At 36.1% G+C, this 21,130-nt stretch overlaps 1 protein-coding gene across 6 annotated transcripts in view; it reads right to left on the reverse strand.

Annotated features, from left to right (window-relative positions):
* The window catches only part of LOC136848751 (uncharacterized), a 49,371-nt gene that overhangs the window by 24,215 nt on the left and 4,026 nt on the right, over positions 1-21,130 (reverse strand). For 3 of the 6 annotated variants that reach the window (XM_067121315.1, XM_067121316.1, XM_067121317.1), the window contains exons 2-4: positions 17,073-17,263; positions 11,931-12,078; positions 6,124-6,144 (exon numbers count right to left, since the gene is read on the reverse strand). In XM_067121315.1, the coding sequence (XP_066977416.1) occupies positions 6,124-6,144; positions 11,931-12,078; positions 17,073-17,263 (360 nt within the window). The remainder of the gene's footprint in view (positions 1-6,123; positions 6,145-11,930; positions 12,079-17,072; positions 17,264-21,130) is intronic. The other 3 variants (XM_067121318.1, XM_067121319.1, XM_067121320.1) reach the window with 1 other exon arrangement.

Raw genomic sequence — 21,130 nt, forward strand, 5'->3', positions numbered from 1 at the left:
CATCTTACAGTTCTTTTTATTACGATAATTTTCAAACAATTATTCTCATGCATTACAACAGCTTCACAATATCAAAGATAAAACTTAAATACTATACTGTACTGCAGAGTGGATATAAATCCCCAGTCTAAAATTGGGTAATGAATGTACCACTCCTGAAAAACGATTCACTACTAAAAGGACTAAAGTGAATCTGCTTAACTTGCCTCACACCTAAGTAACTGCAAGTTAAGAGTTGGAACAACACGAGTTTACATGCAGTTTACCAAATAAAAAAGTGTAAAAACCAGACTGAAAACTGATAATCATCATGCAACAAGATAACATAAGAAATAAAATATTTCTTCAAAATAAACACACTGAAAACATATCAGTGCATAAAGAATAAATGTACAATATTGGGCTTGAAAAGTAATTCCCCAAGCCCAAGAGGCATTTAAAGAAGTGTGATAAGGTCTTGAGAAGTCCAAAACTCACTGGCTGGTGGGTGATGCATGTCTGAACTAGCAAAGAACCTGTTAAGAAATTACCAACATTTTCATAGGTGAAGTCTCAGCAAAATACAAAGAGTGGCAGCTGAAAATGCTGGAGAGCCTGCTTCAACAGCCCGAGTCAGATTTTCACTACAAATGAACCAGTGATTTAATCAAACAGACACTAACCTTTACAACTGAGTTGTCCTCTTCTGACATTGACCGGTATACACTAAAGATGACAATCCTTAAGACAAGTTGCTATGTACATCTGTTAACATAAATTAAGAACATCTGAGCAAATACTGTACTGGCCTCATTAACAATGGTATATTTTATGTGCTCTGACAAGACATAAAATCTTCTTAATCAGTTTGCCTGTAAGTTTTCAATGCCAGAAAAGCCAAAGAAGCTGAAAACTCAAGTGAGTCTCAGAATAAAAAACCAAGCTATTTCTAGCTCATAGCACAATTAAACCTTTAAAAAAATGTTCTGTAATTTACTTTCATTACTCAGAATATCATCTTAAATTTGCTGATGTTCTCTTCATTAAGTTTAAGGTTTTATCATCCTTATAATTAAATTACCATAGGTATTTGTAAGTCAAACTACACTTTCAGAACAAATGCCAATGTGGCACGTTTTGCAAGCATTTTCATTCCCCTATGGTTTGGATGAAATCATGCTTCTGTTTTTCTTGTCAAATCTAAGACCATTTTGATAAAACTACCTTTCCATATAAATAGCACACAGACATCAACAGAAGATCCCATGAAACAGCTTTCCCATTTAATTTATCAGGGTTTTTCTGATAACTACTCTACAACCACTGAAGTGATGGAGGTTGATAGCTTAAGAAATTTTGCCTGGAAATCCAAAAAACTATTGCAAAACTCATGATTTAATAACAATTACCAGCCATGAGATAAAAATATTTCAGCAAGAGTTTACTTGTAACCATTTACTTTTAATGGTTTCTTCTGTCCCTTCAAGCATACAATGAAATCTGCTACAAACATTCAAGATGATGAGATAAAAATATTTTGATATAGTTTACTTTTAACAGTTAACCATACCATGAAGTCTTTTGTTCTTGAAGAATTTGAAGGTGTCCGCCATTAGAAGGAGCACTAGCAACAGTGGAGAGATGTCACTTCAAACATACTGTAAAGGTTCCTTACTCATTCACGTAGGGTAGACCTTTACACTTTTTCTATGGACCCTGAGGCTACTCATGAAAAACCTGTTACATGAACTTATCAATTATTTAAAAAATCACATCTCAACTTTTGGTGGAGCTTATCTTGTGGAGTAAGTAACACTTGGCCCATCAAGGGAGTTTACTTGGAAAATTTATTAGCTGAAAAATACATGCCTACAACTCCTGCTGCAGCCACAATGGAGTGATAAATGTTGATCAGCACTCATTATTCTGAGCAAACTAACTGAAAGAATGATAATGTATGCTTTGAATTAGTAACTAATACTTTTTTACACAAGCATATACTTTTTTGCAGACACCAGGGGGAAGTAAATGGGGGCCATTTAAGTGACTAACCTGACAGGTTGGAGAACTACCCTCTCAATCATGGAAGAACCTCAATGAAAGGCCAGTATATTTGTAACTTTCCTCACATTGGCAAACTAAGGGGGAAGCGAGAGTATTTGAATTCTCTCCTTATGCTTACCCTGTAATGCAAACTTTTTTTTTTCCTCAAGGTGAAGAACAATGGAACTTCTGCTGCCCAGAAGGCTGAAAAACTATGCAAATTTTTACCAAGGTAAAATACCGACAAATTTTTCAAGAAGAGGTACCCATTAAGTGCAGCCATGTCCACTGAATTCTGATTTCAATAATGGGTGCAAAGTTCTCATTCTCACAGTTATAACCATTCTCTTCACAAAGTCTGTTATTTCATTACAGACCACATATAAAATTAATAATTAGATTAAATTTTAAAGACTACAAAGTGCTTACCAAAACATTAAAAATTTTATTTTCATCTGCAAGCAATGGTTCATAAGGTGTGTTGTGCACTAAGTGACTGGGATCTTTTGATACCAAGTGTTTGCAGATTGGTGATTTCTATAATGATTAAATGTTGTTTTTTTGGCAATGCATCTAATGTCTTTTTTGTTTATGATTACAGTACCATCCTCAACATGATTGTGCCAAATGTTCTAGTATAATTATTTTTGACAATATGTTGAACAGCATAATAATGCCACATGAACCAAAACAATTTATGATTCTTTGTTCCTCCCATTGATCTTGATCTATGTGTTTCGACATTTGCAGTTTCCAACTGCACTAGAAAATAACTGAAATGTTATAGCATCTGGGTGCTAACCACTTCCGTAATATCACTGATTACATGGGAATTGTATGTATTAGCATGAACAGAATTTTTCCCTCAATATAGCTCTCTTAACCTTTTCTTAATTCCACTTTGGCACATTTTTGATTGGTGATTTTTAGAAATACATCAGTTCCCATGTGTAACTGCACATAACCCCCAGTATTTATTACTGTATTGCAGTAAAGGTATTCAAATTTCCAATACCAATATTAAAATTTTCCTCTTTGGTTTTTGGCTATATCATCCTCAAGAGGGTTACATGCAATCATGTCTCCCTAAAGAAAAGGTGAAATTAAACTTATGACCCCAAGGTTCTCAAATCCCAGAAAAAAATTTTCTGCTGGTAAGTAAAAATGGGCTAAAGCAAATTCCCCCTCACTACCAAGGGACATCTTGAGGAGCCCTACAAGAAAAAAGAACACCTGCTCTATGCTTGTGATAGTTATAGGATAACTATTTTGGTATACCCCTATCTCCCGGAAATCATGGACCAAAGTGAAAAATAAGAGAACTGTTGCTCAGCCATGTATGATCCTTAATTTTCAAGGATGGTGTTCCATGAGTATTAAAACCATATCAAATCCATACTAATTTCACCAAAAATTAATAATTCCAAAATAAGAGAAAATGGAAAACCAACACAAGCCCAAATAAAGCATAAAAAGTAAGTAAATACAACTAACTTCTGCAACACAAATAAAACCATAAACCAAAAGCTTTCCAAACAACCTTAACACAAAATAGCCATAAACATAATCACACAAATCTACCAAAGTAATAATGATCATTACAGTGACACTGAATAAATAGGGCAAATAATATGAGAATATTAAAAAGAGTGATACGAAGCTGTACTGACCATGGACCTCAGAAAAGACCAGTCAATACATGTAAACACTAGTGATGAAGCAGAGTCACAGATTGATAATTAAAAGAGGAAAAGTTAATATAAGTATTAAATTCTCTGCCAACTTCAAAATTTAATTATTTATACAACAAAATTAATTTTTTTAATACAGTCCAATTACTTTTACTTTAACATGTTCATGCATACACAAAAAGTCCAGACAATCACAGTCCCGAGGAAAAGAACTAATCCTTGAACTCTGGATGCACTTTGTCCTCCAAGTCTCCTATAGAGGTTTTATTGGGCTTTTTGCAACATGCACTAAATCCCAGCTGGGAGGTTTCACAGATTTAGGAGGAACCTCCTCCAAATGATGTCAACCTTCTCTCAGATTACCCGAATAGGAAATATTCAACACAAGATGTTAAAAAACCTGTGAAAGCTTTGATGGCTGGTACAGACAGTTTATTTCACCATAGGCAAATTGCAAATTCAACTACTTCAAAATGATGGCCACAAGACAATCTCAACAGAAAAGTCAACAAAACTGACAAGTCACAGCCTCTACAAAAAAGCAAACATATTACAAATACAGTAATTACAATATTAATAGAAATTTATACACTGAAACCTATATATTATACTACAAACTGTATGCAAAGTTTATAAATAAAATTATACAAGGTAGAATACTATCATGGAGACAATACGTATAAGACATCTTTAGCAATACTCCTTTACAAAAAGTATGGCACATATTCAGGAAAATAAACAGGACATTTGTCAAATCAGCAAAACATGCTATATTAAAAAATGGAAACAAAACTCTTGACCCTCAAGAAATCAGCAACACATTAGCTAACCTTAGCAGCTACAACAATGTAGATGAATATTTTCATAAAATAAAAACTAAAACTGAACCACACCCACTAAATTTTGAAACAGTACAAAATACAAAATATGTTTAATCATTCTACAGCCAAACTTCTAACTTGCACATGAACTAAGAAAAAGTAAATTAATACACAAAATAATGACCCTAAAAAATAGTCACCAAGAAGACACTCAAGTCCTGTGGGCATGGCTCCTAGCACACACATGAAAAAAAATAAAACAAGGAATAATAAAGATGGCAATGCTACATGCTAATGAGAACTACTAAATAAACAATACAGGCAATGCCACTAACATATCTTATCAGAGGGAAAAACGTTTCTTTCGCATATCAAATATACACTTCTTTAGGATACAGTACCCTGAAGAAGTGTAATATATATATATATATATATGAAAATGCTAAGAACATGCCTTTTATCATTTCCTTCTGGCTCTTACAGTGAATTTAGTTAAGTGATCCTTGTGACAATATAACATAACTATGTAATAAAATAATGCAAAGTAACACCAAATAATCTGCAAAACAAATGGTGCTCTTAAAGACAAAGGAGGATGAAATAACTTAGATGTACTGTTACTATAAACTAACTAAAGGTCAAAGAATTATTTTCAATACTGAAACAGTAAATAAATGACTACCACTACTTAATCATTATAAAAACTAAAGTTGTGGTACATGTAAATGGTACCCAAAAAGACAAGAAAAAAAAGTTTCAAAAAAACTACACATAAAAAAATATAGCCATCTTACCATAACCAAGGAGGAAATGGAGTGCCTGCAAAAAGCAAATAAAAAGCACTAACTAATACTGTACTTGCTTGCAAAACTTAAAACTGTTGAATATAACATAAAAACCAAATGAAAATGTATAACATAAATGGCATCCTCAAACTGTTGAGAACCAGTTGTCTAAGATAACACACACACACTAAAATTCAGCTTTCTCCAGGAGATTGAAGGGACTAGTGTACATTCTCTAATCTAGTGAGGGTTAATGAATTGTTATTCTTTTCTTCTGGATTTCCAGCATTTGGGGACTTCATGTGTGTGAGAATATGCTAAAGTATAAGTTTTGGGTTTGTTTTGAACATAAAAATACTGGGTTTGTTTAAAAAAAAATGTTTTACATTCTAGACAGGGAAAATGATGTATGCGTCCACATACTAGCAATAAAGCAAAGACTTCTACTTATCACCAGGAAGTGGTTAACCTAATTAGTAAGTCACGTCAATTGAAGTGTCCTGTTTCATTGTTCTTGTCTGCATTAGAGCAGATTCAAAACTCTTTATTATACACTGAAAAACATTGAGTAAGTCACCACACTGCAAAGGAATCTGGTTATTTCATTAAGAAAATCTTCACACATCAGATTTACTGCACTCTATTTGCTGGTCATAAATCTGATTGTTTGTAATTAGAGATGACAATTAAAAAAAATGAGTATTTCAGCAGGCATCAAACTATTATCAATCCAAAACAGGAAGTTGTTAATTGCTCACTAAAAACTGAAAAGAATTTTGTTAAATGAACAAGACCATAACTTACTGCGATCCACTGGCAACTGTGCTGAAAAAATATAATCCGTTTTAAACAAATTTTACACCATATAAACGAAAACCATTGCCTTACCAGAGCCTATCACTTCAATATGAAAGGGCACCATAAAGAATTTACCAGGAAGATTATAATATTTTTCTAAGTACAGGCAGTCCCTGGTTATCGGCAGCCTCAGTTATCGGCGATCCGGTTGCACGGTGCTTGTCTAGTGACAACAATAACTGGATTTTCAGCGCCGATATGCGCCAATATCCGCTTATCGGCGCCGATAACCAAATATCGGCACCGATAACCAAAGATCGGCACCGATACCCACCTAACAGTGGCACCGCTCCCCACTTATTGGTGCGGACATTCGTCAACTGCTGGACATCGTCACACCGTCGGGAACAGAACCCCCACCGATAACAGGGGACTGCCTGTAGGGGTAAAGTTACCTCAACAATTATTTCTGAATAGAGAAGAAACCTGTAATAGCATGATGGAATGCTATTTATAGAAAACAGAATCTAAAAATTTGATGAATTCAGAGATCAAACATAGAGGGAAGTAAAAAAAAATATGAAGAGACTTAATGTACTGAATATTTCCTACCAAGCTACACATAAAAGATTCAGAGTAGTGGATGAAGCTCCTGGCATGATAATACTGACACAAACATGTACAGTAACACGACCATACAACAAAAAAAAACCACAAAAGAATCCTGGAGTCACAAGGATAAAAAATAAGTATACCTTAGTTTAACCAGACCACTGAGCTGATTAACAGCTCTCCTAGGGCTGGCCCGAAGGATTAGACTTATTTTACGTGGCTAAGAACCAACTGGTTACCTAGCAACGAGACCTACAGCTTATTGTGGAATTCGAACCACATTATAACGAGAAATGAATTTCTATCACCAGAAATAAATTCCTCTCATTCTTCATTGGCCGCTCGGAGATTCGAATTCACGGCCAGCAAAGTGCTAGCTGAGAACGGAACCTACTTGCCCAACGAAGAGCTATTGGAGTCACAAGGTAAATCTACAGAGACTGAAAATGACAATGAACACTGAAAGACCAAACCTTTAAAGACAACTGAGAGACTAAGACAAGATTTGTAGTTTTATATGTGTACATCACTTAACTAACTCTGTCATTTCCTAAGGGAAATAATGCCTTTACACTAAAATGCACTTTTTCTAGAAACCAATTAATTACTCACAGCCATAATCCACACGACTAATCACATTGAACTGAAAGATCTTGCACAGAGAAAATTCCCACTGTGCATGCCAAGCTTGTGCTCCACTAACAGAAGGGAAAGGTGTCATTCACCTGTGTCACCTCCCATCTTGAAGAGAGCAGGAAAGGGTGGAGGAAATGGAAGGTTATGATTAACTAGTTTATTGAAACTGTCTTATTTGAAAAAATTATCCTTATTCTTATATATCAACTAATCATAAAATAGCCAGAATCACAGTTTCCAGAGCAGGGCAATGAAGAAAAGCCAAGGAGCTCACTACATTTTATCATTTTTTATTTCAAACATTTCTAAGTTGACACATCTGTATAATTATTTTCCAATACACTTTTTCTATGAGTAGCTGTTCCTTTTTAAAGAACAGACTTCCTAGAAAACAAACAACAGTCACTAACAAATTCATCCTTTATCTAATGAACAATTAAGCATTTCAGGTAGTAAAAAGGGAGTTGGAGTGGTTGGATATTAATATCCAACCAGAATATTAGAGATGAAGCACAAGAATTTAAACATGAAACTAGGAAAAAACCCCCTTAGCTACACCAAGAAGTAATAGGTAGAAAGGTTGGACAACAATATGGAAAAAAGTTGGAATGGAAGTAAGGTAAAAGGCTAAAAAGTGGGTGCAGCTAAGGGTAAAAGGGACTCTGCAAACACCCTTTAGTAATGGCTACAGTGCACCCTGTGTGAAGCACTGAAGACATGAATATTCCCCCAACGGAAGCTCGAATGAAGGATGATCCCCTTGCGGAGTAAACTCCGCAAGAAAGTTGCACCCACTATATTAGCCATTTCAAACACATACACAGAAGGCTCTACAGCAAAATGTCAAACCTTCTCCCACACTGGGCCATACATCTCTACCCTGAGTGTACTCTCTAGCTTCCAGGATATTAAGACCTTCCAGTTCCAGCACCTATTCCCATCCTTACATTCAGCACTTCCACGGTCTTCCTCCCTTCCTCCCAACACTTCTAAATTAAACATTTTCACAAGCCTATCAACTCCCATATTCTCATGACCAAACCATCTCAAAATACTTATCCAATTTTCCACCAATTGTAAACCTTTCACCACTCCTTCCTACCTACACATTTTTAACACCTACAATCCTTCTTACTCCAAAACTGCTGCACAATGAAAAGAATACTACTCAAAAGCTTTTACCACTATTCTTTTATTCCCATTCAACATCCAGATTTAACATCCATAACACAGTTGGATAAAAAAAATCCCCTTCTTACATTCCAATAGTAATGTCTACAAACACTCTACTTCCGAATCTTTGGCAAAAACCCCCGATACCTCCCTTGCTTTATCTATTCTCTGACTCATTTCTTTTCTCATCCAACCATTATCTGGTAAATTCACTTCCAAATAACTACAAGAATCACCATCCATTCTTTCACTGTCTTCCAAAAAAACTACTTAAATCACCATTCCATTCTTTCATTGTCCATAAAAAATTCATTATTCCACCTTTCTAATTTCTATTTACCATCATAACATTACTCTTGCTCATTCAAATTGTCCTCTCTTCCATCCTCCAAATTCAATATTCTTCAAAAAACTCACTCCACTGACACAAGACTATATTTGCTACAAACAGTATCTCTACATTTCCATTCAAAGACAAATTTCCTTATTATCCTTTCTCTCTCCATTTTCTTCCCCAGAGAACAACGTTTTTTCCTAAAGTATTTGATCAATTTTTTTCACCCAAAAAATTCTAAACACATTCTGCCTTTTCTTCAAAAACTCTGTCCCTGACTACCTTACACAATCTCCCTTATAATACTGCATGTTCTGAAAATGCACTTAAAACTATCTCCTTTTCTCCTTCAATTACCCCGTAATTTCGTCACACCACCACTTCTTTCATTTGTGCTTTCGAACCTTCTTTACCCACAGAACTCCCTGCTTTTCTTTGTGATCCAATCCATACATATTGCATACACCTTATAAATCCCTCTTACTTCAATGTCCTTTGTCTTAGCATGTTTTTTACTCCTTTGCTCTCTCCACCATGTACTCCTTTGCTCTCTCCACGATGTTCTCATTCATAAGACTCATTTGTTTTAATTACATTATAGCCACATTTTCAACCTTTCCTCTCAAACTACAACATATATATATTTAACTTTTGCTCTGAACAGAAATCCTTTTCTCTTTCTAAAGTACCATATAATTAGGCAGTATTATCCTTTGGAATCCACACACTTCCAAATATTGATCACCTTTCTAAATATAAGCACATGACTTTATACGATTCTCAGTCACTATGGGAACTCATATTTTTACCAAGTATTATATCTATCTTTTAACCACATGACTTTATACCATTCTCAGTCACTATGGGAACTCATATTTTTACCAAGTATTATATCTATCTTTTAACTATCTTTGTACTTAATTCACCTCGCACTGCCACTTTTTCTCCTTCTGCAAATATTTCTACCATTTTACCCACACCCAAAACCTTCCAAACAATTCCGTAAACTTGCTACTCTTCCCTATTTCTGCTTCTCTAAACCATGCAAAATCACCTTCATCCTTCCCAGTCCTGCACACCTTAATTTCTGTCATATTTATCTCAAACAAACCAACTACCATATATTTTTTTATACTGTACCACAATCATGTACATTTGAAACCCCATGACTCAATTCCTGATTATTCTTCTACAGTAATCTCTTGCAAAAAGAATAGTGTGTGGCTCATACAACCCCAAGCCCCCGATCATATTATGTAGAAAGTACAATATTGTTAGAATTTTTATCTCCCAAAACTCTATGGGTGTAGAACAGTCTGACTGGCTTCACAAGAAGACATTCAATTATCTCCTGTGTGTTCACAGTTGATGTCATATACAGATACATCAGTTTAACTTTGGATGATACCACAAAACTGTTTTTCAATGTTATCTAAAATACAATAAATTTGTTAAAACCAGAAAGAGCTTCACTGAATGCCTGAAAGCTAGAAATAATTGTGAACCTTGAATCTCATACATAGCTGCTAATCTATGATCTACCTCAACACTAACTGAGGACTAAATATAGCTAAAAAATCATAACTGCGAGCAAGAAAAGATAGAATACTGAAAAGAGCACTATACTTACCAGCAGTTGTCTAGCTGCACCCTATCTAACTCTCTGCATAATTTAAGCTTGGATATATGAACCCCCCATGTCACTATCATCTCTCTGTTTGGCTGTAACTAAGTTTTTCAAGAGTGGTAGCTAAAGAGACCCAGTCCTTCACTTGGGTGATGAGTTCAATCACTAGGCAAACAATCCCCAGCTAAGTCTACATACTGTCCATCTTAATGAAATGCTTGAAGTCATCACTCAGTAGTCCGAGGCAATGTAGAGTACCTCCTGATACCAAGGGGAATGATATGACTAGAAGCATAGACAGGGAAGGTAGTCAGCATCATGGTAAATTTCATTAAATAATTCCAGAATTCCAATACTCTATCAACACCCTTTGACACTCTTCCTCTAAAGGAATCCTTTCCAGACATTTATGAGTCCCTGAAGCAGTTTTCCTCCTGATACAAAGAACATACAAAATGAAAGTAACCCTCCTGGAGGAAAAAATAACCTTGTCTTTGAATGGTAAAGGCTCTAAGCATTTATGTTTACCTGAAGCACAAGTAATAAAGAACAAAGACAATCAGCAACTGAAGATAAATAAAACTTAACTTGAATAATGGTTCTAAAATGACCATAAACCATACCCCCAAACCAACAAAACGTCAATTATTAATACCAAATATACAGTCCTATCAGAGCATAAAGATGGTGCTAACTTAACAACTGACAATGAACACTCACTATTATCTTTTGTAAAGGATTTAAATAAATATGAGGCAATAGCAAATCTCCACTATTCTGTTTCAGTTTCCAGGGTGAGAGATTTAAGCACAAGAATAAAGGTTTGTATTTGATTAAGACATTTGTTATAACAAAACCCTAAAAAAAAATAAAACAAAACTCTCAAAAACATAAAACAAAACCCTCAAAAAAAATAAAAGGGAGCTGTAAGGAACCATTTACAATGAAAAATATTTTTATAGGTTTTTCAGGTAAAAACACTATCAAAACAAACTGTTTACACTAGACAGTATATAACTGAATTACCTAATAAAAGAGAGGGGTGTAGAGTATATGAATCTTCTGGGTAAGAAGGATTGTACAGTGTCTTTTAATCCTTGAGAGTCATGTGCAGTATAATTTTGCAAAGTGAAGCACTGTATTCCTATTTTATCATTCTTACATAACTTTCATAGCAATAAAAAATCCATCAATTTTGCAATAAATGCTGCTATCTTTTACATATGCAGTAAAGCCTAGAAATTTACAACTTACACAAACATTTAAGCATGGGCTATATGAGACCTACTTGAATCTACAAAATATTAATACTGTACTTAACTAATACTTTGTAAAATAATGCAACTACATCTGCCATGTAATACTGTACAACATACTACACAGATAAGTTCATCATCATACTAGCATACAAGGCATGTAACATGTACTCACTTGAAATCCTTATGAGCAACAATGTCCGTGTAGTAACCAAGGACTTCTCCTTTCACTGGATGTTTCGTCACAGCACCAACTCCAAGTAGTTTGAATATAGATGAATCTCTTTTATATTCATCAAGGTATGTTGATGTAGAAATGAATGCTGGAAAGGGGAAAAGAATAATGGAAAAAGTTCTCTTGTGAAAGTTCCTTAAAGCACTGCTGAATATCACTGGACATCTCAAACAAAAAAATTCCAATTGTAAACAATTTTCATGGTAAAGAGACAAAGCTACCAATCAAGCATAATAACTACAAAATGTAGAATGAATGACTTTCCATTTTTATAAAAAGTTAAACAATTCAAGATACTTTAGGTCAGGGATCCTACATCTGGGGCCTGCAAGATGAGTATAAGGAGTCCACAATATGATAAAAGAAGCAATATTTCAGGTCTTAAAAAGGCTCTAAAATTAACAGGCTTTGATTGAAGAAACAGCCAATTTATCAATAAAAATTCTGACATTCAAGATTCTATAAATTCAAATTCTCCATCATAACTGGAATACTGTTGAATTCTCTGTGAACTAGGATTTAATACAATTATTTACCAAATCAAATGGATAACCCACAAAAATAAACATTAAGTACTATTTGTAATTTTCACAGATATAAACAAACAGACCCTTTTATATAGAAGCACACATTCCCAGCATGAACTGATGCTGTCACTGACACTTGGTAAAAGATGGTTAACAGGTGGCAGGCAGGCAAGTGGCGGGGTACTGCCCACTCACTTGTTGGTATCCTGTCACTTTTTCCTTTTGTAACAGACTACTGTACTGTATATGGGGTTCATTGATCAGACCGGAGAAGTCCCCTTGGGAGGAGGCAGATACTCCCAAAGAGGGAGTTTCTTCAGTAGCGCAGCAACAATACCTCATCCTGAGGAGTTTACCAGAAGGAAAAACAAATGTAGCTTTACCCTGCTCCCACTTCAATGTGAGCCAATCATCCACCTCTCGAAGAGCTTTCCTGGAGGAAGAGGAGGAAAGCACTAACTTGGGGAGCCTAGCACTGTTGGTGGGCTGTTTCCTCATGAGGGAGATCGAAGCTGGAGAAAATGGAGCAGCCGGCGTGAAGAAATCTGGGAAGCTTACTAGGAAAAACTTCATTAAAGCCAAATACGCCGAAGGAGGGGTGGAGTCCTGGTCATCGCCCTCCTCATCCGACAAGACAAGAGATAAAGTGTACATGTATCCTTAGTCTTGGAAGTCAGTGGTTTCTTCAAAAACCCTAAATCTCCTCTATCTGGCGCTTGATAGGCGCTAACGAAGGGTCTTCTTGGGCCAACGAATGCGCTTATGGAAGAGAAGATGGAGGTGCCAAGCATGTGAGAGCTGGCGTCACCCACTCGGGAGTGGGAGCCTGGCGCCTGGAGGTGGGCACTGAGTGCTCAGGTATGGACAGGTGCTCGGAGGCAGAAGGGCACCTGAGCAGATCTTTTGGGCACTTAGGAACCAAAAACAGGCAATCAAGATACGAAAAGACTCTGGGCTGTCCAAAGCAGACAGTGGATGGGCCAAAGTGGAAGTGGGAGGTGGTTCAGTGAAGCTTCAGGAGGGATGAGGGCTACAACTGGCCTCTTTGTACCTCTTGACAGGAAGAGGAGAGCAGTCCACATTGGTGGTGTGTCTCTTAAACGGGTGCGACAAAGCTGGGTGGTGCTATGGGTGCCTCTTGTCTGGGCTGGAACCTTCCGATTCTGAAGAAAGTTGATGCACTCACTGAGGCACCTTTCCAGCGGTGCTTTGTTGCAGCCTTGGAACAGGCAACAGGTTCGATGGAGGGGGCAACTACCTGTGGGCAAACCCCACCAGCCTCCCTTGGACCTACAGTATGTCTTTCCCCAGTGCGGGAAAGGAGGGCAGGGACCTTCGTCTATGTGCACCAGTGCGACAAGCAGCCACCTCCTCAACATGCACGACACTTTCACTTTGTACTTTGGTAGATTCTTTGCCCAACAGGACCTTAAGAGAAGCGCCCAATTCTGCCACAGTACTAACCACTAAATTAATTTTCTGATTGAACCTTGATCTGAGGCTGGCAATGGCATCAAGACCGGAAGCATGGGAAGCTGGTACAGGAGTATGTGGTAAAGAAGTAGGAGGGCTCAGGATGGGTGACATAGCAGGAATTGGAGAAGGAACAGCGTTATCGTGTACGATATTAGGTAAAGGGATAGACTCTAAGCTACACCTATTCTCGGTTCTAGAGGCCACCTTCCTCTTTCTATCCTTTTCGAGTTTTTCTAAATGAGACTTCAGAATCTTCCACTTCCTACCATGCCAATCCTAACATTCTATGCAATTCTTATCCTTACTGCATTCCTGCCCCCTACACTTAACACACTTAGTGTGAGAGTCATAGAAGATTTCGTTAACCTAGTCTTACATCCTTCACTGCAGAAACGAATGCTAGTAGAGCTAGAATCAGACATTCTGGCAAAATTAAGCTATGAATAAAAATAACCAGTGCTAACAATGTCACTAAAGTGTGAGGGCTACAATAAAAATTGAATACTTCACCAAAAATATGAAACATCATCCAAAAAGCCACTCATGTTGGTTGGAAGCCATAGAAAACAAATTGCAGCTCTCTGCTAAGTTGTTCACATCGGTACCTGAAAGTGGGCTGGGCCTGTCATCTACACAAAACAATAGAAGTAAAACAGTATCAAGATGAAGACCACATCTGAACACAAAACGGAGAAGTTGAGAAAAAGTGACAGGTTACAAGCAGGTCAGTGGAGAGTATTCTGCCAATCACATAACATTAGTTAACCAGTTTGTTCCCAAGCTTCAACAATTATTTTTGGTTCATGTGGGAGATACTCCCATATTAATGACAATGGCTTGTTGCAAAGCTTTAATGCCAACATTCTGCATGCACGGGAAGTATTTCTGTACATAAAGGGTGATGGCTTGTATTCTTGTAAATTCCACATGGCTTCTTTGTATGCTGTATATGAATTTAGGTGAATGAACAGCAGATGAAAACAAAAGATTAGCAGAGTGAAAAACACATGCATGTAAAATATTAATCTTTGTAAAACAAAATTTGACAAATATTCCTTGGTAAACATACTAAAGCAGTTGATTTCACAATCATATTTAACTCAATACAGTAATACTGTACCTCGATCTTACACGATTCGAGTTGTGCGGATTCATAGACAAACTTTTCATTGGAACCTAACTTATTGTCATACATGATTTTTTCACAGACACGCAACATCTGCAAATCCTCAAGAAACCCTGCAAACGTGTTTGTTTACCTTTTTATGTAATATATAAGTTTTCAACCTTTTGTGTGTAAATTAAATAACATTAAATAACAAAAATAATAATTTTCTCTCTCTCTCTCTTACTGAGATGAGAGAATTTTTACGGTTACATGTACAGGCAGTCCGCGGTTTATGACAGGTCTGGTTTACAACACTTTTCAAATATATTCATCAGAAATTATTTACCGGTCTACGACACATGTTCCGGGGTTATAACGCGTCGTACACCGATCCGACGGAAGAAATATGGCTCCAAAATGGCAGAATAATAAAAATTTGGAGGTTTTTTGATGAAAAACTCAATAAAAATGCAGTTAACATCACTTTCAGTACACCCAAAGCATTAAAAGTAAGGTTTTCTTAGGATTTTTGACAATTTTTCAGTTTATGATGTGGCATAAAAACGGAACCCCCATCATAAACTGGGGACTGCCTGTACATGTTTATATGTTCTGCATGAAAAATAAATGATTTACCTACTAATAAGTAGAGTACTAATTTTCAAATGTTAATAATAATAATAATAATAATAATAATAATAATAATATAACTGTGATTACAAAATTTAGACATTTCTATAGTAAATTATATGATATTTTAAACAAACAAATGTCATTTCCCGATCTTTTGTGATACCTTTGAAGACAGGGGCGAGGGCAAAGCTGTCAAATCAATCGTTGCCTACGGCGAGTCAAAGGATTTCTACGCACTCTCTCTTTCTTTCTTTTTGGTTCATAAATCATAAATTTCCATCTTTTGATATCTAACGTAAGAATAACTTCTCTCTCTCTTTCTCATGTTATTCTCTGTCTCCGTAATAATTCATAAATAATTTAACTTGATATTTTAAGTAAGGACAACTCTCTCTCTCTCTCGTTATTCTCTCCATCTCTGTAATACCTGATAAACAATTTCACTCTCCTAAGTAAGGACAACCCTTCTCTCTCTCTCTCTCTCTCTCTCTCTCTCTCTCTCTCTCTCTCTCTCTCTCTCTCTCTCTCTCTCTCTCTCTCTCTCTCTCTCTCGTAGTTAGCGCTCACACATTTTTACAACTTATTATTTTTCTTTACGTCTTTACCTGTACAGTAGATAAATTAAATTCATCTAATTTTACCTGTACCGTCTACGAATTGTAAATGCACTAGTGTGGCAAATTCGTTCTAAAACACTGAGACATAATAACTAAGAGTTGTATTAGTCCAAACAAAAACACTGTTTCATCATGAAAAAGCATTTCAGAACAAAGAGAAAGAGACGTAGAATAAAGCGGTTCTTAAAAACGAGTTAGCTTAATACTTTGGGAGCATGATTAGGGTCATATTTAGTGTTTAAATTCTAGAAATAATAACTTATTAGCATTTTTTGAGACTGTGCCAAACTTATGTGAAAATTCTCCTTGCACAAGGGGCTCTGGAAGCTAACCTCGCGTAAGTTCGGGGCATGAGTGTATCTCATCTTATTGGATCTCAACTTACTGGACTTCTGTTCTTATCAGTTACATTATGATTATGAAAAATCTCTTAAATTTAGAGTTAAGAGAAAAATACAGGTTAGTTTACGTTAGGAATTATGTGGAATTGCTGTTAGGTGTAAGATATCAAGAAAATAATCAGGGTGCAGGCTATAATTCTGGGTCTTTGTTATTTACTAGCATCTGTTACTTCTCAGAAAGCCAGAACCCCAGGCTGTCTGCTAAGCTGAGATGCTACTATATCCCTTATTATGTAGACTGAGTAGCATTTCTACAAAATCTTTTCCGATAGGCAATATAAATTTTACTGAAGTGGACTTTCCAAACATTTTTAACATACCCAAATCAATGTATTTATGATCTCCACGTTTGATGTCGGGGCCATACCGTCTTGAATTGTAAATGAGAACAGTTTGTTTTTGCAGCTTTGATTCCAGATATTCTGCTAAGAACTCATAATATTCTACTGGCAAACTTGGGCACATGTATGTTGCCAAATGAAGAACATCTGAATCTGTCTCCATGACTTTTCTGAAAAAAGAAAAGGCATTACAATTCAGGATAAATTCTTATTTCACCCATACAAAATTTAAAATAATTTCTGTTTTGTAAGTACATACCTCTAATTTACTTAAGTGTATCACTTGCTATGTAACAGTTAGCCTAGAAATAGTTCTGACTGAAGATGTAACATTTTGTTTACTCATATCGTACTGTATTTGGCCACTAGAGACCCTTCGACTCAAACAGTATCACATCATCTTGCCTGGGAGCTGAGGCTAAAGCTATTTCAAACTGGTTGATTTTGGAGGAACAAAAATCATTTCAAATATTATATGTTTCCAAACACAGACTTCTTAGTTTACTTATGACACTGATGGCATTACTGTCACTTTTTTTTAGAGGGATTCTTATAATGGCCCAATGGCATTCTGTCTGACTGAAGATCTTAGGAAAATTCAAGTAAAGAGAATGATATACACCTTCAAAGAGCTTTTGAAACTGTGCAACAGGATCAATGAACAGACACTAACAGAAAATATTTATGGTACAAGAAATGTTGTAAAAAATATTATTTTATCTTCAAAGTACTTCACTAAGCAAATCCAACCTCTTTTACAAAATCTTAAGAGATGCTAATATTAATACTACAGTAGTATATGCAGTGGTAAGCTAAGAAAATGGCAGCATTATTCAAATTTACATAAACTGAACTGAATGAAAATAAGTACATAGTACAATATAGTATGAATGATTTGTTTTTACTGTATTCCTATTAAAAATACATAACAGTAGTTAATTTTAGGCAGGTGTGAGAAAATTACTTTTCAAAGTAGTACCAGTAACTAGCTAGCATGAGATATTAAAAGGCTTAAAGGATTTCGATGGAAATCAGGCATTACAGTACACAGATGGGTACTGTAGCTATATAAATTCTTCCTTTGATACCCCTACTACACTATAAATGTATGGAAGGGAACTCAAATAAATAAGTCATTTGCCCAGCAAATTATTGTCAGACACACAAATCTCAAGTTCAGAAGACAGAAATATACAGTACATCATTCTTGCCTGAAAAGATGAATAAATAAAAAAAAAAATTACCAGAAAAACGGCATGTTACTTCTTGCCAAGTAGGAATTACATAGCAGTGACATACAAAATGGCAACGATATATAACTGATATCAGCTACAGCATTTTCTACTAATCACTTAAATATGAAAAGTCAGTAATAACAACAATATTCAGTGGCTGATATTGGGAGGCTTTGGACTTGATTTTCACAGCACTATGTAATAATTTTCACAGCACTATGTAATAAATAAAGTTAAATATTTTCAGGTCAATTAGTAGATGGCAACTAAAATTTTCATATTTTATTTTCAAGACATTTTCTTCCTGTCCTTAGACTGCAAAAACCTGGAAATTGAGAGAATCTGGTGTAATATAAATTTTACATAATTTTGTATATACTCGAGTGCCAAAGAGGACTGCATGCTGATGTCTTGAAATGATTTCTGTCAATTGTTAGATACAAATGAGTTTTATATTCTAATGAGACTTTATATCACTGGCTGACACAGTGATATACAGAAAATGAAGGTTTGCACTCTCATGGATCAGAAATACAGTAGTGACATATTTTATTAGCAACTGCTGACAGTAAGACTTGTAAACAGCAATACAATGGGTCTATGTAGCTGTACAACATATACCTACTTCTCAATTTCTAGGTTTTCTGCTGGTTAAATCTCTAATAATGTACACATTTACAGCACTGATTATTTGGATTAATCTGACATTATTTGACATTGCACCCCCTTTAATTATACTTTTAAACATTCTCTGTTTGCTCCAAACAAGTTTACATCTTTCTCCCTCACGCTTGCCACATAATACCTCACTAGTGAGTATGCTCCTGTGTTACTCAGCTACATCTAAACCTAACTTATCCCACAGTTTCACACAAAACCTGGCCCAACCTGACCTACCCAAGGGTACTACACAATACATGGCTGGGAAACTTTGACCCCTGAGCCATCTTTTTTTTTTTTTAAAAAAGGGATAAATCTCAACTTGCCTTTCCCTAATACATATGTAGGAGGGACAATTTACCCTCCCTATGATCCACAAACAGAAAGTTTTGATAAAGGTTTTGTATATGCCCATTTCTATCACTGCCTGGACATGTTAGGAAATTGACTTTGTTTGAATTTGAAGAGTTTTCTCATGAAATACTTAAGCTCAAGACAGTTATGAAGCGTAATGTAACGAATTTTTAGGGACGATTAGAGGAGCTCCCAAGGATAGTGAAGCCCCTTGTTAGGTAGAATACTGCGCTATATGTAAGTTTAGGAATAGGAGATATTCCTTGATGTGTTACTGACACTTTTCTAAGGTCATGGGAGGGACAAGTGTGTCTTAGAGAGGTGGTGCTGCCATGCTTGCGGAGAACGCTGCACCCTAGTTTAGAATACGATGTACTGTATCACCACACTTTGGGAAGAGTGAGAAGTGGGTTACACTGGTCAGGTATGATAAAAAAAAAAAATCTACTATTTCACAAGTCACCCATAATTACTCTGATATCATTTTTGTGCTGATTTTTGTTTTTAAGCAGACTGGTTGCTGCAACCAAACTATTACAGTATGCCATTTCTTTCGCAAATGTACACTGGTCAGTTGCAGATATACTGTTGAAATTTTATTTGTTTACCTAATGCTCCACATTTATGAATTACAGCTTCTCGTGAAGTGTGAGGTCTAACGTAGCTACTCTCTGACTATCTTGTTCACAAAGAAGACATTTCTAACTGACAATGATAGATCTACACAAAATCTGTAAATACCCAGATACTGTACAGTACATTGTTTTTAAGTTAATCTGGCCACATAGTCTTTATGAGGTGGATGTTCCTCATTTAATGAGATTAGCCAATGGTTATTCTAATTCAAGAATAATATTCAAAGCCTGGAAAACCTATATGAACATGGTATTGCTGAAGATTGCTTTTTGTCCCCACTGTCAAAGTTAGTATTTCAGACAATTAAACTTGTGTTGCATCCCCTACTAGGATGGATTAGGATACCGCATCATGGGATATACAACCCACCGTGACCGGTTAGGGCACTGCTTTCGGCACTGTATTGGTTTCCCTCTAACAGGTTTGAGTCAGAAAGGGCACAACACCCTGTGACAGGTTAGGGGCATGACAAAAATTACATACAAAATCATTAAAATTACATGAAAAAAACCACTGAAAAATCATGTTCCAATCTATTACACGTTGAATCTTAAATTTTACCACAGTATCATGGGCTAGGAAAGCTACGTAGCCTAGCTTGGGGTACAGGCTATATCCCCAATACCAACAACCCTGGCCCCATTTTGATGCTACCCTCTAGGTGAAGTTAGGTCAGGATGCCTCCCAGTCTATTGTGCTGCCTCGTAATATGTTCTAATGCTTCGCTTGTTTTTAGAATAATAGGCCTGATAATATTAATAGAGTGTAATTCACCCTTGCCCTCAGTGATAACATTGCATTTATGAACAGCCAAATGACCGCTAAGCACACGCACACCGTCATACATGATAGAAAAAGTAAACTTGCTTATGAACAGGCTTGAAATGGAATAGGCTACAGGAAATGCATTAATCCAATTTATTCATGCATTAATTTATTAAATAGGATAAGGCTAAATTTACTCTTAAAAATAAATGGGCCACAGTATGTTCAGAAACTTGAGAAGGCATGAACCTGGGTAGCACAAGGGTATAAGGCCTCGGCCCTGTCTCCGGGTCAGAGCCTTAGACCTAAGCTACACCAAATTAAGTGGGCGTACCCAGCCCAACCTCTATCTATACAATAAGCATCTAGGTTAGTATGGCCTGGCTT

This window comes from Macrobrachium rosenbergii, chromosome 19 (assembly GCF_040412425.1).
Source record: "Macrobrachium rosenbergii isolate ZJJX-2024 chromosome 19, ASM4041242v1, whole genome shotgun sequence".
Lineage (NCBI taxonomy): Eukaryota > Metazoa > Arthropoda > Malacostraca > Decapoda > Palaemonidae > Macrobrachium > Macrobrachium rosenbergii.